Source organism: Hydractinia symbiolongicarpus, chromosome 1 (assembly GCF_029227915.1).
Source record: "Hydractinia symbiolongicarpus strain clone_291-10 chromosome 1, HSymV2.1, whole genome shotgun sequence".
NCBI classification, from domain to species: Eukaryota; Metazoa; Cnidaria; class Hydrozoa; order Anthoathecata; family Hydractiniidae; genus Hydractinia; species Hydractinia symbiolongicarpus.
Genome location: NC_079875.1, coordinates 6,589,198 through 6,605,458, shown reverse-complemented (window position 1 = coordinate 6,605,458; position 16,261 = coordinate 6,589,198). Strand labels below are relative to the sequence as shown.

The following is a 16,261-nucleotide window of genomic DNA, read 5'->3' as shown; positions in this document are numbered from 1 at the left end:
ATTGTTTTATAATCAAGCTGAATCATATCCTATTAAAAGAGTCATTGAATTTCCGCGCCCGAAGGCGTAGGAAATTCTTTAAAACCGTCGTTTTTTCTTTCGGAGCATTTTTTGAGAAAAATCGACCCTGGGATTTCACGTTTCTCTGAGAGGAGGAAAGTATTGGTATAACTGACTAACTAACCCTGTCCCAAATGTTCAATTGCAATGTCACAGATTTAAACTTCGTACCCAAGCTACCTAAATACTGGGAAGTCATCTAAATGAAGTTTCAGGCCAAAATTGGTATTTGTTTTTGACAAAATTTGGCAAGTTAACAAAAAATTATGCTGAACATAATGGTGACATCATAATTTTGATTTTTGTCACCTAAATGACATTTTAGGCCAAAATTGGTCCAAAAATTAAAACCACTTCATTTTCGGCCAAATTTGGCATAGTTAACAAATAAAGTATGCTGAAAATGATGATGATACAGAAGTTTGATTTTTTGACACCTAAATGTCATTTCAGGCCAAAATTTGTCCAAAAATTAAAACTACCTTATTTTCGACAAAAATTGGCACAGTTAATAAAAAAAGTATGCTGAAAATGATGGTCACATCAAAATTTTGATTTTTTGTCAAGTAAATGCCGTTTAAGACCATAAACGTTTTAATCACAAGACTTTCAACCATAAATGATAGGCTGTATTTTTTGTTAGCAATTTCTTTCACAATGTGAGTTTATTATGACACGTTTCGTTTTGTTTGCGTTTGTTGTAAGATATAATGTCACTTGTGTGCTTTATCTTCAGAGCTTCATGCACCAAACCTCTTCGAATGTTTGGCATGATAACACAACAAATTAGCGGGTTGTCATCAAATATTTTGGTAGCGAGCGGAAATTCTTAGAGCCCCCAGGGCTTCTTGTTGTTTCTTGGAATTGTAGTTAAAAATCCCGGCGAAAAAGAACTAGGATTACTCATGTTAAAAACATCGAGACCATTTTTATAGTAATAACGATACAAAATCGTGTGTCTGCACCCAGTCATTCTCGCCCCAGGGGGACAAAAATGCACCCGGACTTCCTGGTAGGTTATCAATCTCGCGGGCTTAACTCTCCGAGATTCGAAAATAGTTTCGGGCACTAAAATGTTTGAGTAATAACAAAGACTAAGATTTTGCGTCCTTAAACTTTTGCAAATTAACAATTACGCATTTTAACATCTAAAGATACACAAAAGAAAAATAGTCCAAGAAATTTGTTTAAATTTCAAAATAACCTAGATTACAACGGAAAAGTTAGCTACATAAATATAATTCTTCTCCAATAAATGTGCGTTCTTGGAGCACACCGAAATAATAGGAACGACTTTTAAAAAGTTTGTAGTGGAAACTCAACCTTAATACAATTTGCTGTAAGGGTACGTTTACACTGTTATAATACTCAGATAGTAAACAGAGTGAATAAATACATGAAAAAATAAAAATTAAAAAATAAATTTCTAAAAATTGCAATCTTGGAATCAGAGCAAAAAAGAAACCCTGGGAACGAAATTGTAAAGAATATAGTAAAATAACAGTCGTGCAAAGAATACTGTAATAGCTACAAAATTTTAAAAATGTTTGTATAAATTTGTTCCTTTTTATATATGAACTACACATGCTTGCTGATAAAAATAAGGGGGTAAAAAAGAGCATTCATTATACATTGAAGACCAGCGTGTTGCCATGACGATAATTTCCATACGTACGTCGAAATAATTAGACTAATTGTCATGGCTTTTTATAAGAACTTCAAAAATTCGATTCGAGCCTAAATATTTTTGGGATCACATCATTCAACCAATGTTCTTATTTTGTGTTTCAATAAAAAAAAAAATAATGCTGTATCAAAAATTCCAAAACTTGAGCGATAGTCTTAATTTTTTAACAATTTTTAGACTAAACTTTTTGATAAATTATCTCGCATTTGCCATGCCTAGTTTGTTCTATCGATGCCTTAAAATGGCGTTAATTTATATGTCAAGGTGTAGGCGATAATAGTATATGAGAGTTTAACCATCAAAGTATGAAGAGATAACGCCAATAAGGGGCGGTATATAAAATCAGTCAGCGAAATAAAGGGACATAACGGTAAAATGCTTACAAAATAAACCGTACCCTTTAAAACTACATCTAGCTTTACTATACGGAAAAAAGCTTCTACTATACATACAAAATAAATATTTGGACCTATCGCTGTGAAGTTGGTTCGGACGCAGTTATGGTGCGTTTTCATCTATCACTCTCCATGTTGCTGAAAAACCAGTGCGGCTTGTCGTACTGTCGGTCTTAAAGCGAATCCAAAACGCGCCTCGATCTGATACATAAGGTTGCGGAAGGATGCTTTTGCAGCGACGAGCAAGCTTTTTACCCCCAGCTGAGCTTCCAGCTCTTATCTGAAACAAGCAATTGTTTAGTTGTAATTTAGTTGTAACGAGTTTAATTACACCACACTCAAAGCACACATGTGCCTACAGTTAACTTCCAATATCTTAAACTCTAAGGGCATATCTCGAACTTTATAGGGATATCTCGGATTCTCACGGGGATAAAATTCGGATTCTTAAGGCAATATCTCGGATTCTCAAGGGCATATTTCCGCATAACAAGTGGTATCTCGAATTACTGGAATTATTAAGGAAATTTCCTCGTGAGTTCGAATATCTCACGAAGGCGATATTCGAACTCACGAGAGAATATTCGAAATCTCGAGGGAATATTCGAACTCACGAGGGCATATCTCGAAATTCCAAGTTCAAGCTAAGGACAGTTCGGAAACCGAGTACCAAAAATCACCCGTGTTTTTATCCTCCATAAAATTTATGCTTTAAATTTCGAAAGAGAGAAGAGAGAAACATTTGTCTAAAAAAGTTAATGTAAAAAACTTACCAGCAAATAATCAAATCTGCATTTAGAATCTGCTTCAAGATCAAATGAGATAAATTCTAATCGAATTTTCTTTGCTTTTGGCGGCTTAATGACATAAACACAATCTACATTTGAAGGATATGTATTCGGATACAACGGAGAGTTGATTTGTCCGGTTTGTTTAGTAAACACTCCTCCGCAGGCTAAAAAAAGAATATCAATTAGCAGAAGGTATATTGTCAGAAGAATATGAAAAAACAGGATTACTTATATTCGTGCACAACAAAACTTCTGAAAAAACTTACAAGCTTCACCAGTATCCTTTTTTTCGTTCGTAACTATTTCAGAGTCAGTGTTTTTGTTTTTACTGGACTCCACCCAACTCCACTTAGCCATGAATCCAGACGCGTGAGATGAAGAATCCGATCGGAACTTCACCCATAATCCGTTTCCACTAGATTCGAATGAAGCAGGCAACGTTTTACCGCAAAATCGTCCAACACTTTCCGCGTTAGCGTCGTTCCCATCCCGTACCTCGACAAAGTCATACCGGCATTCATTATGGTACTCCAAATCAAAGTGCATAAAATGAATGCGAATTTTGCCGGCTCTCGGTCCGCGGATTATCCAAACCTTTGTCCGATCGTGTGGATACTTTTCCGGGAAAAGTGGAGATTGAATCATCCCGGTTAGTCCGGTAATATTAATAGGACCAGCAGCTAAAGTTGAATGTTCCATATCAAACTTTGTAATAGTACTTTTAAGAGAAATAAGATACAAGAAATAAATTGCTGCAGCCACTATGACGTTGAAGGATTCTACACCTACCATTTTCAATATTTGGTGTCGATTGTGAATTTTTCGTGATTACCGTTGCTGGTGCAGCTGTCGTAGCCTAAGTAACCAAAAAAATTTCTAACTTGTCTTTCTCACAATGAGTAAATAAAGATTGTAGCAACCGTAAAGCTTTGCTTAAAAAACTTTATTTTATAAGTAAATTTTATATTGAGATTACACATATTGTTTATAAGAAACAAAGCAGGTTTGATGTGTTAAATTTCGTTAAATAAATTAAACTCATCGAAATTGCAGCTTCTGAAAATACCATTTGGAGTGTGCATAGATTGACAAAGGATAATGTTAGGTTATAAAACAAGCCGGCACGATTTTCGAGGCTTGTAGTTTAGTGTCAAAAGACTTATAATAGACTCATAATGCAGAAATAAAAAAAAAAACAATTCACGAAATAATAGACTCACTTCAGTACCATACATACATACATACATACCTTAGTTGGAGTGGCATGAACACCCGCTCCGCTCACAACTCTTTTGTTATCAACCACCACACCCGGTGCTTTATTTCGCACCGGTTTATTGTCATCCGGAAATTCACCCGATGCAACCGCACTCCAGTACGCTCTGAAGGACTTACTAGTTGCGCATGAAGACCTCATCTCCACCCACATTGAGTTTCCAACTGATGTTATAACTACGTCACGCTGCTGCGTGCAAAACTTCCCAAGACTTTTCGCTTCTGAGGTCATACCGTCTCGGACCAAAACGTAATTGTCCTCACAGTTCTCTCCCAGTTGCATGTCTTCTATTCTTAATGAAATCTTTTGATAGCGTGGTACCATGATGTTCCACAAGCAGAATGTATTACGGTTTGAGCTAGCTGATGCTGGGATGGTCAAATGGCCCTTCTCTCCACTAACACTTCCACCACATCTGCTATCTAAAAGAGGAATAGTCCTACCTTATAACATAGAGTATAAAAGAGTTTTCATTACCAAGGGAAACCTTTCTAAAGCAGAAACCTCCAGACGACGGACTGTTTGATTTATTCATGGCAAAAAAACACTGACAGTTGAATTTCTCTAAAGAGGACACTTCATAAAGCGGACCCCTTTTTCGGTCCCACGTAAACATTATAGCTAGAATTGACCCCCATTAAAGCATATATTTTTCGTTTAATTCTTTCCCAACATTTTTCTTACAATAACTGTATATTCACTTCGAATAGTAGTTTTTTTTTAGAATAATTACTTAGAAGTTCCACTTCGTACCCACCTCCTATAATTAAATCATCAACCAATTAAAATTTTTAGATAAAAACTATCCAAGGACACCTCTTTACAAGCAAAAGCGATTCAAGTATATAAGACTAGTTGTACGACCCATAGAACCCATTCTTCTACAAACTCCGTGTGACTATTTATTTTCCATTTACTCCATTTCTTCAGACCGGATAAAGCAAAAAACGGAAAAAAGTGACAATTTGTAAGTTCGTTGACCAAAGATTCCTTTGGTCAACTTAATCCCTGACTAATAATTTTCTTCAATAAACTTTAATTCGAGAACTTGTCAATCAACTAGTTTTGATGAACTTTAATGTTTGCAGGAGAGAAATGAAGGAAGAAGATACATAGTAATGCATGTTTCTTAAACAATTGGATTTCCCTTCTTCACCTGAGATCCAACTTTAATCGGGGAAAAACCCTAAATTCTATGCATTCATTCATAAAAATTTTCCCGACTAACCTAAGCCCCGTTTTTTCCCCCGATAAGGTAACAAAAATAACAATTACGCAAGCAGTAAAATGCCTACCATCTCCAAATGGAATATTAAACCAGTACAAAACAAATCGACCAATGTCATTCTTCGGTGTCTTATACTCGACCCACATCTTATTGGATTTGGTGAAAAAGCCAACATCCGTGTGAAAGCCGCAATATCGACCAATCACAGGCGAGTCAGAGTGTTCTCCATCTCTGATGAGAATATAGGACGTCTTACAGTCGCCAGGTAGATCAAGTTGTGAGAAAGAAACTTGCATTCGGGATGAAGGTTGTGTCTCGATTATCCAGGCGCAAGAAATAAAATCAGTTGATGTTGATACGACTTCAGGATTTAAAACTTTTCCACTGTGACCGTAAATACGTCCTCCGCATTGATTGGCTAAAAATAAAAAGGGAAGTCTGAACTTCAATCCAAACATTCACACCTTTCTTATTTACGAAACCAGACCATTCTACAATCAAATGCAAATCAGATACCGGTTTTGCGTTTGGCAAATATAACTGTCAGAATACCGACAGAATGAATATTTGCGAAAAGCGCATTTTAGCGTAAACATGACAGAAAAATGGGAAAAAAAGAAATCTTACACTGCGCGTAATTCTTATCGATATTCGTACGATTTTTAACCGTTGATAGTTCAAATTGGAATCCAGTGTCTTCAACATTTTCATCCGATTTAAATTCCATGTACAACCTGTTTCCGGTGGTATGCAGTGGATTCTTGTGCATTTCTTTTCCACATAATGTAGCAATTTCTCTCGAAGTTTCTCTCTCTCCGTCCATAATTTTTAAAAAATCTCTACATTTCTTATTGTCACGTGACTGCATGTCAAAATCTAACAGATTTATTTTAAAGATGGTATCCGGAACAGTGGAGAGCTGCAAAACACACCGTTTACCAGACGGATAATTTTGTTTATTTTTATATCCTGGCGAATAAAATTTGATCGGTGAACCATCGAAGTTGAGTTTGGATATATCACATATATCAAATTCTAAAACGGAAGAGTGTCATATCAATAGGACGGAGGAGAGCAAAGGAATTGGTAGTGATGATGGGTAAAATGGGTAGAAACAATAGGGTATATAAAGGAGGTAACAAAGGAGATGCAATTATGATGAGCAAACGTTTGTTGCCGAGTATAAAAATATTTAGGAGGCTAAAAAAAATAGGGAGAAAACATAAAATTCTTCCGGTCTGCAAATGCCATGTGTAAGCAAGGAACTTAAAGTTTTTAACATCTACAAACTTAACATCCATCTAATTTTAGTTATCATGTTCAAGATAAAAACCAGTTCCTGCCCGGAAGTTAGTGTCGTTGACAACTTTTATTTTATTGAGCATAAATACAACACAAGGTATTCTACAGATAACTTCGTTAACAACTATAAAAGTGAGCGGCTATTCCAAAAAAACTAGAAGACCACAGTTTTGGAACAGAACTTTAGACCATAAACTTAAAATAAATATTAGTATAGGACAATATAGAATGCTTTTAAAGAACCGCCTCCTTAAAACTGACAATGACGTAACCTTTTTTAAACCTTGTGTCTTAGTTTCTTTTTAAATTTTTCTGTTTTTAACAAAATACTCCCGCCAATGTATTTTTAATTTTTAGTAGCATTTTTATTTTTTTTTCGCTAATTTAGTTGTTTATTAATTCAGATATTCGTAATTCTTGCGTGAAACCGTGAAAACCACAGCTTCTCAGTTAACTGAAATTGGTACTACGTGACCATGTGAATGAGGGAAGGGTGTAAAATGTGAGAATAAAAAAATACCTGGAGGATTTTTCTGTGAGGTCGACCATGACGCTGAAAAGCCAGTGTCAACAACACTACCGTCTGAATGAAACACAACAGTCAATGTGTTGTCAGTTGATCTTATTACACCTGGTTTAGCATTACAATACTTTCCAATCAGTTGTCCAGTTAATTCGTCACCATCATAAACTTTCACATAATCGTATTGACAGTTCGAATCAGGTTGGAGAGCAAACGCATTGAAACGTAATAAGATTGTTTTACCAGGTTCTGCTGAAATCTCCCACGTACTATCTACGTTGTTTCTGTATTTTGCCGGGTAACCTGGATGAGAAAAATCTCCAGTATCCATTGATAGATGTTGATAACTTCCTGGAAAAGAAAATTAAGTAAGACAGTCGATTACCATTTAAAGACAACAACAGTCAAAAATTTGTAAACCAAATTTCCCTAGTATGTTGATAATTTCTACGTAATTCAACAATATTTGTCGCAGAGTAGAGCAAACACGTTTGCTGATATGCCTGTTAGCTCTAATGCATTCAGGTTCATACAAATTAATCATATGAAACTTACGGTGTGCAGGTGAATTAGTTACTGATGCTAAACAAAAAAAAAACAATTATCAAAATATTTACAACTCAATGCAAATGCATAGCTTCAATGTAAATGATTTAAATGTTTATTTTTTATCATTTTTGGAGACATGAACCACCCCATTAAGGCATAGCCTTACAACGCATGTTGCAAGCATCAATACTTTGCAATTACCACAACTGACTTCAGTAGAGTTTTTCAGAATTTCAAGTTTGAGGGAGACATACGTTTCAAGCTTGTTGTGCAGGACAAAGTAAACAGCTGTAAACATTTTGCTGCAACACAAGATTATCAACCGTTAGTTGCAATACACAGCTCGCTGGCTGGCTACATGACTGTTTTCACAGGGCTTTTTATTTTTTTTATTTTTCCTCACAACGCAGATTACAAGTAAAACGACATGTTTTTGACTTCTATGTCTTATTAAAAAATTATCAGAAAGGTTAATTTTTATCCACCAAATTATTTCTTTTTATCTAAGTCCTATTTGGATAGATTTATTTTAACGAAAAACCTAAACATTTAGAAAATCTCATTTTACGCGGAAATTTATCCTATCAAGTACTTCGGATAATTAGATAATTAAAGATGCGTTTGAAAAGAAGCCTTACTTTTTCTTGTCGTAGAAGTCTTTAATGTTGTTGCGGTTGTTGTTGTTGTTTTTGTATCTCGTATCAACTCAAAGAAGTAGGTTGTCTTAAATCCTTGATCATTTCTATCAGCATTACTTTTAAATCTTAAAGTTAGAACACCTTTGTCGCTACGTAAAGTAGGTGGTGAAGTGAAGCCACAATATTTTCCAATTGCTCTTTTTTCATTGTCAGCTCCTTCAGTGATGAGAAGATAATCATTTCTACAATTTGTTGATCTTTCCAAACCAAATCTTTGGAAGTATAACACGATTCTATATCCTGGTGGAGCATTAATAGTGTATGTACAATCTTGATTGGATTGGTAATTGTTGGGATATGCAAAATGTGTTATGGTTGCTTGTCTGGATGTGTAGACTCCTCCACATTCTGTAATAAAATACGCAATAATCAACAAAGTTACAGACAGACGCACAGATAAACGTACGCGTAGACAGACTAGAGAACTTACGCAGACACAGGTCGCTAGATACAGGTCGATAGACACAGGTCGATAGACAGATACACATAACAGACAGACACATGCATAGACAGAGAGACAGAGGCAGGCAGGCAGGCATACAAACAGGCAGACAAATAGGCAAGTAAATGAATGGATAGAAGTACGCAAAAACAGACAGATTTAAATCACCTTGCTTCGTTTTATCCACAGCTTTCCAAGATATTTTGAAACCATCTCGAACTTCTCGATCGTCTGAATAGAATCTTATTAAAATCTTGTTCCCAGATGAAACTTTGGGCGCTGGTAAACTCTGACCACAAAAATGACCAATCTTCTTGTCCCCTAAAGCGCCTCCATCGTAGATGTCAAGAAAATCATACGTGCATCTTAAGCTTGTTTCCAGGTTGAATTCTTTGAAAGAAAGTTGAACAAGTTTGTCACGTGGAGCTGTAATAACCCAGCGACAATCTTTATTTGCTGCATACTTGTTTGGATAGTTTGGATGTGTGATCTCTCCACTCTTTCCACTGATTGTATATTCGCATTCTAAACGTTAATCATTGGTTACGATTAATGTAATGGTTCAGTCAAATTATCAGTAAATACATTACTTTTCAAAACTTTTTAAAAAAAATATTTATTGAATATAAAAGCAAATTAAATTGTCTATAAGACAATATACATATGAAATTTAATTTTTTTTTAGGCATCTACATTTTGTTTTTCAGAAAAAAGTAGGTTCTCAGCAATCAGAACACTAAGAATAGGTTGCTTGTAAAACACGTATAGGTAACAAACGTATTTCCACCTGCAGGAGTAGTTTTAGTAGGCGTTGTTACTACTGTAGTTTCCTTTGTAGTGATTTTCGTTGTTGATGTAGTAGCGGTTGTTGTCGTTTTTGTATCTCGTATCAACTCAAAGAAGTAGGTTGTTTTAAATCCTTGATCATTTCTATCAGCATTGCTTTTAAATCTTAAAGTTAGAACACCTTTATCGCTACGTACAGTAGGTGGTGAAGTGAAGCCACAATATTTCCCAATTGTTCTTTTTTCATTATCAGCTCCTTCAGTGATAAGAAGATAATCATTTCCGCAATTTGTTGATCTTTCCAAACCAAATCTTTGAAAGTATAACACGATTCTATATCCTGGTGGAGCATTTATAGTGTATGTACAATCTTGATTGGATTTGTAGTTGGTGGGATATGCAGAATGTGTTATTGTTGCTTGTCTGGATGTGTACACTCCTCCACATTCTGTAATAAAAACATTTGTTATAGAGAAAAACGAACTACTGCTCTTTGAACATAGATTAAGATGGTAAAAATACACTGAGCAAAATTGAGAAAAAGGAATGTATTAATGAAAATATTCAACAAAAAATAAAAATAAATAATTTTACCTTTCAGGTTAATTAAAGGACTGTCCCTGGGGCCTGAGTTTTTCTGCAGTCAATTGCAGAAAAGGAAAAATTCCCTCCATATCAGATAAAAAACAGTTTAGAAAATGAAGTTATTTTTATTTGTACATGAGGTTATCTCAATTTCTAACACAAAATTTCCCATTGTTTTTTTTTATTTTCAGGTACACAGTTGTGAAAAAAAAAGCGAAGCAGAACTTGCCAACCATGACGTACATTTAAATTTTTAGTTGATCCTTAGAAGATGTGTTCAGAGCGTAACGTTCTTAGAAAATAATTGATCCCAAAATCGTGATCCAACGTTATGTAAAAAGAATATAAGTATCAACTACGAATATAAACAGACAGAAGAGAAATAATTAGCATGTTTTTTGTACCTTGTTTCGTTTTGTCAACAGCTTTCCAGGAAATTTTAAAACCATCTCGAACTTCTCGATCATCTGAATAAAATCTTATTAAAATCTTGTTCCCAGATGAAACTTTGGGCGCTGGTAAACTCTGGCCACAAAAATGACCAATTTTCTTGCCCCCTAAAGCGCCTCCATCGTAGATGTCAAGAAAATCATACGTGCATCTTAAGCTTGTTTCCAGGTTGAACTCTTTGAAGGAAAGTTGAACAAGTTTGTCACGTGGAGCTGTAATAACCCAGCGACAATCTTTATTTGCTGCATACTTGTTTGGATAGTTTGGATGTGTGATCTCTCCACTCTTTCCACTGATTGTATATTCGCATTCTAAACGTTAATCATTTCCCATATTTAGATACCAAAAAAATAATACTAACCGGATCTTTTTCAGCAATGGATTGTGGTACAATTTCAGTTCTATTTTTTTTACACTGTCTAAGTTTCGGAGTTTAAAATTACAGAATTAAACTTACAGAATTTTTTCCTGACACATATAATCCCATATACCTACTATTAAATATATACCTCTATATAATGTTTCACAATTCTACCTAACTATAAACTTACTTCCTCCTTCATGAGTAGTTTTCGTAGGCGTTGTTACTACTGTAGTTTCCTTTGTAGTGATTTTCGTTGTTGATGTAGTAGCGGTTGTTGTCGTTTTTGTATCTCGTATCAACTCAAAGAAGTAGGTTGTTTTAAATCCTTGATCATTTTTATCAGCATTACTTTTAAATCTTAAAGTTAAAACACCTTTATCGCTACGTACAGTAGGTGGAGAAGTGAAGCCACAATATTTTCCAATTGTTCTTTTTTCATTGTCAGCTCCTTCAGTGATGAGAAGATAATCATTTCCGCAATTTGTTGATCTTTCCAAACCAAATCTTTGGAAATATAACACGATTCTATATCCTGGTGGAGCATTTATAGTGTATGTACAATCTTGATTAGATTTGTAGTTATTAGGGTAAGATGCATGAGTTATCGTACTCTGTGTTCGCGTGTAAACACCACCACATTCTAAAAAAAGGTTATGATGTAATCAAAAAATTAAAGCTAATGACAAATTCTTAGGTGATACTGAATGACTATGACTTGAGATTTGGAGACTTGAGATTGAGACACATCTTGGGGGTACTTTTTCATTGAAAAGAAAGGATTGCCAATAAAAAGGTGATTGGTAAGATTTTCAAAACAAAGTTGTTAAAGTGTCTTAACATACTCCCCTTTATCAAGGGTGTCTAGTAACTTTTCCTAACTGTTTTAACGATTTTAAGTTTTTTCAATTTTTTTTTTTGCCTTTTTCAAGGTTTTTTGCTAGATTTTATCACATATTTTAATGCACTTAATATAAAGGATATTCGTGCTTTGTTTTGTTACAAAAATGTGTAACTACCCATTTGTTTGACTTGCCATGGTGTGGAAATTTACATGATTCATTACTTGACAAGTTGTACTAGGACAATTTAATTATTCGCAGTTAGAAAAAAATTTTGCAATTATTTCAGAAATAATTTTTCAGGTGACAAAAAAAGTATTTTCGCGGATTGTCCAAAAAGATTAGCCATAAAGCAGTCATTTAAAAGACAATAAGAGAGTATTTCGAGATAAAGTTTGTTTTGTGAAATTTTCTGAAAATAAAATATAAATTCTGATGAAATAACTTGACTTCTTACTCTTTCTGCTTCATAATTAATCATTGTTAATCAGAATACAGATGTACATTAGTATTTTGAACTGATTTTATTGACACAAAGCACCTAACAGTTGGTTGGGAGAGGAAGTAAATCAGACAGAAAAGGTAACTTATGAACCATTAACCAAACCAATAAAAATGAAAAGAGACCTTCGACTTCTTTATCCACAGCTCTCCAATTAATTTTGAATCCATTTCTTACTTGGCGATCATCTGAGTAAAATTGTATAAACATGTTATTTTCAGAAGAGTATTGATCTTGCGGTATAACACTGCCACAATAACGACCAACTTTCTTGTCTAGTTGTGTTTTTCCATCATACACATCAAGATAGTCAAATCTGCAGCTTGCTCCTGTCTCCAATTCAAATTCTTTAAATGTTAATTTAATAATCTTGCCATTCGGTACAGTGATGGTCCACTTGCAATCTTTGTTCGGGTCGTATTTATTTGGATAGTTGGGATGGGTAATTTCACCAGAAGTACCATTCATCTGGAAACGACAATCTAAATAAATCCAGCAGATTTTTTATGATCATGATAAATGATTGGTGGTCATTGCTAATGCTAATGATGGGAGTGATAATATGTATTTTTTATTTGCTGTCTATTTAATGCCAACCTTTCGATTGAAATAAACAGAACAGGTTATGCCAAAGGAAGATATTGTATTTAGGAACTTCAAGGCTTATTCGTAGCTTATCTTTACAATTTGAACTTTTATACGTGCCATAAGTGATTTTTTTACAGGTTGTAGAACTAGTCTATATTATAATACGCTAATATGTCTTTCTATACTGCGCAAAATTAGAGACAATCGACGGCGCCTTAAAATTTAAAAAAACTTCCACTATTACTGAAGTAGACTTTTTTATAGTACAAGATAACTATCACACTTGGAATGTTTTGTCTGCTTTTTCTTAAACTTTAAATTGGTACAGTGTTATTTCCTTTTATTGAGAAAAGAAGAAACATTCAACTTACGCACCGGATATTCTAATAAAAAGGATTAAGTGTTCTTGCTATTTTTATAAAACATAAAAGATAAAATAAATTACCAGCAGTTTTCTTAGTTGTTGTCACAGTTGTTTTTATATCTTTCACAGCATTCCATGACAATCTGAATCCCTTCCTTGTCTGACGATCATCAGAACGGAAACGAATATACAACTTATTACCAGTTGACATTTTTGGATTAGGTGCAACTTTGCCACAATATTTGCCAAGTATAGGAACAGTGTCATCGCCACCATCTCGAACTCTTATAAAGTCATAATTACAACTTGGACTGTTCTCTATATCCATTTCATTGAATGTAAGAAGAATCTTTTCGTTTTCTGGAACAGTTATGTAATAATGACAATTGGTGTTAGTGTCATAATTATTTGGATAATTTGGACTGGTTATTTCACCATTTGATGTTGTGAAGTATTTTACACAAGCTAAATAGAAAAGCGAGGTATAAAAGAATTTAAACACGACATCAGAAAATTTTGTTACAACCATAAAAATAAGATAAAATTTATGCATATTAAAAAGTTGAATTACGTTTTGGAGTAGTTGTTGTTGGTTTTGTTGTTGGACCACCAATCTCCTTCCATGTCAGCTTGAAGCCACGTCTAGTTTGCCTATCATCTGATCTGAATCGGAGAAATATCTTATTTCCAGATGACGTGATCGCAGCAGGAATGTTACTTCCACAAAATTTACCAAGCTCCTTTGCATTAACAGTACTACCATCACGGACTTTAAGGAAATCATAACTGCAACTTGCAGAACTCTCCAGTTCAAATTCTTCAAATTTAAGTTGGATTTTAGCATTCTCATTAACAGTGATTGTCCAAAAACAGTCAATATCAACTGAGTATTTGGAAGGATAATTTGGATGAGTAACTGTTCCACTTTTTCCTGTGACATCATATTTGCATTCTAAAAATAAGAAAAACAAGACATTAAGGACGCACACTCAATATTAACTCCCTATCTTTCTGACATTCGTGACCTTGCTTTTTTTATTTTGTGCAAGCAGTTGCCTGTTTAAGGAGAAATTTCATGCTAATTAAGGTCTTGCAGGAACTCACTTTTAAAAATGTGAATTTGATACGAAAGATTAGTAGAACAGACTGTAAAAATGAATGCTAATCCTTTAAAACAAAACTGAAATTCAATCCTCACAAACAGTAAACGCAAATAATTGGACATTTTCCCGATATGTCAAAAATAGCTGATATTTCCGACTTTATTCTGATATTTTCGGAATTTTTTAAAAGTGCGGACAATTCCTGACAGAGTGGATGTTCCAAATTTAACAAAACTTTTGCTGCATGCATATATACTTTTGCTGCATATTAATTCCAAAATCTTACTTTTGTCTGGTGCAGGTGTTGTGGAAATCAACTGGCCTTCTTCAATTCTTTTGTATAAGATCACAGCTCCTTGGTCTGTAACTTCATCGTTTGTTTTCATCACAACAGAAATAGTATTTCCAGTGGATTCAACAGAATCTGGTAAATCGTGTCCACACGATCGACTAATCAATGGTGAGTTGTCATCTGGACCATCATATATCGCAACATAATCATTTTGACAACCAAAAGCATACTCCACTTTAAAAAACTTAAATTCAAGTCGAACCCGATGCTTTTCTGGTGCTTGTACTGTCCATAAACAATTGATGTTATTTTTGTAAGGCCTTGGATAACTTGGATGGTACATGTAACCACTGTAGCTTCGATATACTTCCTCACATTCTAAAAGAATTAGTTTCAAATTAATTAATTTATTATATTATTCTCTACATTTGCCGAGTATTGGTAGATTTCAATCAATTTTACATGTCACTTTAATTTCCATGAAATCTTGTACAAAATTTGATTTTGGGTGCATTAAAAAAATGTGCTCTGCAAATTAAAAAGAAGCGTCTGTATCATCATTAAGTTGTAGGCCTTATGTTTACCTTAAATCATTTTTTTCAAAGATAAGAGAGAAACAAAATTAAATGCAACGAGATTACATTCAAAATATGTAGCAAAATATATAATTCTGAGAATTTTTTGAATTTTTTTACTTTTTATGTTATAATATAATTTTGCACCTCTTTTTGTTGATGTCGTCGTCACGATTGTTCTCTTAGATGGAGTTGTGATTTTAGTTGATTGGGTAGTGGAAAATGCAATGGTTGTAGCAGTAGTTGTAGTGTCAACATTATTCTCTGGTACCGCTCTCCATCGCACTTTAAAACCTTTCCCTCTCCCAGATTCATCAGTATAAAATCGCATTAAAAGGCTACGTGAACTTGATACAAAATCATCATATCCATTAGGGTCGCAATATCGCTTTCGTTGATTATTCAGGCTGTCTTTTACTTCGAAATAATCATAGTTGCAACGGTCTGACCTTTCCAAATCCACTTCCTCAAACGTTACTCGTATTTTATAATTGGGCGCGGCAGTAATAACGTACGTACAATCTCTACCATTTTGGTACTGTCTTGGGTAATTAGGATGAACTATTGTCCCCTCTGTGCCAGACAATGAACCTCCGCATTCTAACGTTGAAATAGAAAAATAATAAAAAATGCTGTCACTTATATTCTACATACAATCATAACACATACCTGAGTGAGTATATTTTTGTAAGGGGGACATATTCACCTACAGCATATTGCAATATAAGTATTATTTTTATAATATAATACTGTAATCAAAAATCTTACGCGAATGTTGAAAAAAGTTTTAGGCTTTAAAAGTAAGCATACAAGAAACACCAGAGAATGATTGCTGCGGTCCAAGAATCTTATGTTGACGTTG

The 16,261-nt window shown here is 34.3% G+C and overlaps 1 protein-coding gene across 1 annotated transcript in view; it reads right to left on the bottom strand.

Annotated features, from left to right (window-relative positions):
* Positions 1 to 1,155: 1,155 nt before the first annotated feature.
* The window catches only part of LOC130634897 (cubilin-like), a 34,814-nt gene continuing 19,708 nt past the window's right edge, over positions 1,156 to 16,261 (bottom strand). Inside the window, exons 25-43 of the mRNA XM_057444655.1 lie at positions 15,547 to 15,999; positions 14,819 to 15,202; positions 14,001 to 14,381; positions 13,511 to 13,894; positions 12,603 to 12,959; positions 11,324 to 11,776; positions 10,727 to 11,083; positions 9,739 to 10,185; positions 9,120 to 9,476; positions 8,450 to 8,857; positions 7,818 to 7,844; positions 7,260 to 7,613; positions 6,065 to 6,472; positions 5,505 to 5,855; positions 4,183 to 4,631; positions 3,723 to 3,789; positions 3,200 to 3,613; positions 2,916 to 3,097; positions 1,156 to 2,422 (exon numbers count right to left, since the gene is read on the bottom strand). Coding sequence (XP_057300638.1) covers positions 2,246 to 2,422; positions 2,916 to 3,097; positions 3,200 to 3,613; positions 3,723 to 3,789; positions 4,183 to 4,631; positions 5,505 to 5,855; positions 6,065 to 6,472; positions 7,260 to 7,613; positions 7,818 to 7,844; positions 8,450 to 8,857; positions 9,120 to 9,476; positions 9,739 to 10,185; positions 10,727 to 11,083; positions 11,324 to 11,776; positions 12,603 to 12,959; positions 13,511 to 13,894; positions 14,001 to 14,381; positions 14,819 to 15,202; positions 15,547 to 15,999 — 6,410 coding nt within the window. The 3' untranslated portion in view covers positions 1,156 to 2,245. The remainder of the gene's footprint in view (positions 2,423 to 2,915; positions 3,098 to 3,199; positions 3,614 to 3,722; positions 3,790 to 4,182; positions 4,632 to 5,504; positions 5,856 to 6,064; positions 6,473 to 7,259; positions 7,614 to 7,817; positions 7,845 to 8,449; positions 8,858 to 9,119; positions 9,477 to 9,738; positions 10,186 to 10,726; positions 11,084 to 11,323; positions 11,777 to 12,602; positions 12,960 to 13,510; positions 13,895 to 14,000; positions 14,382 to 14,818; positions 15,203 to 15,546; positions 16,000 to 16,261) is intronic.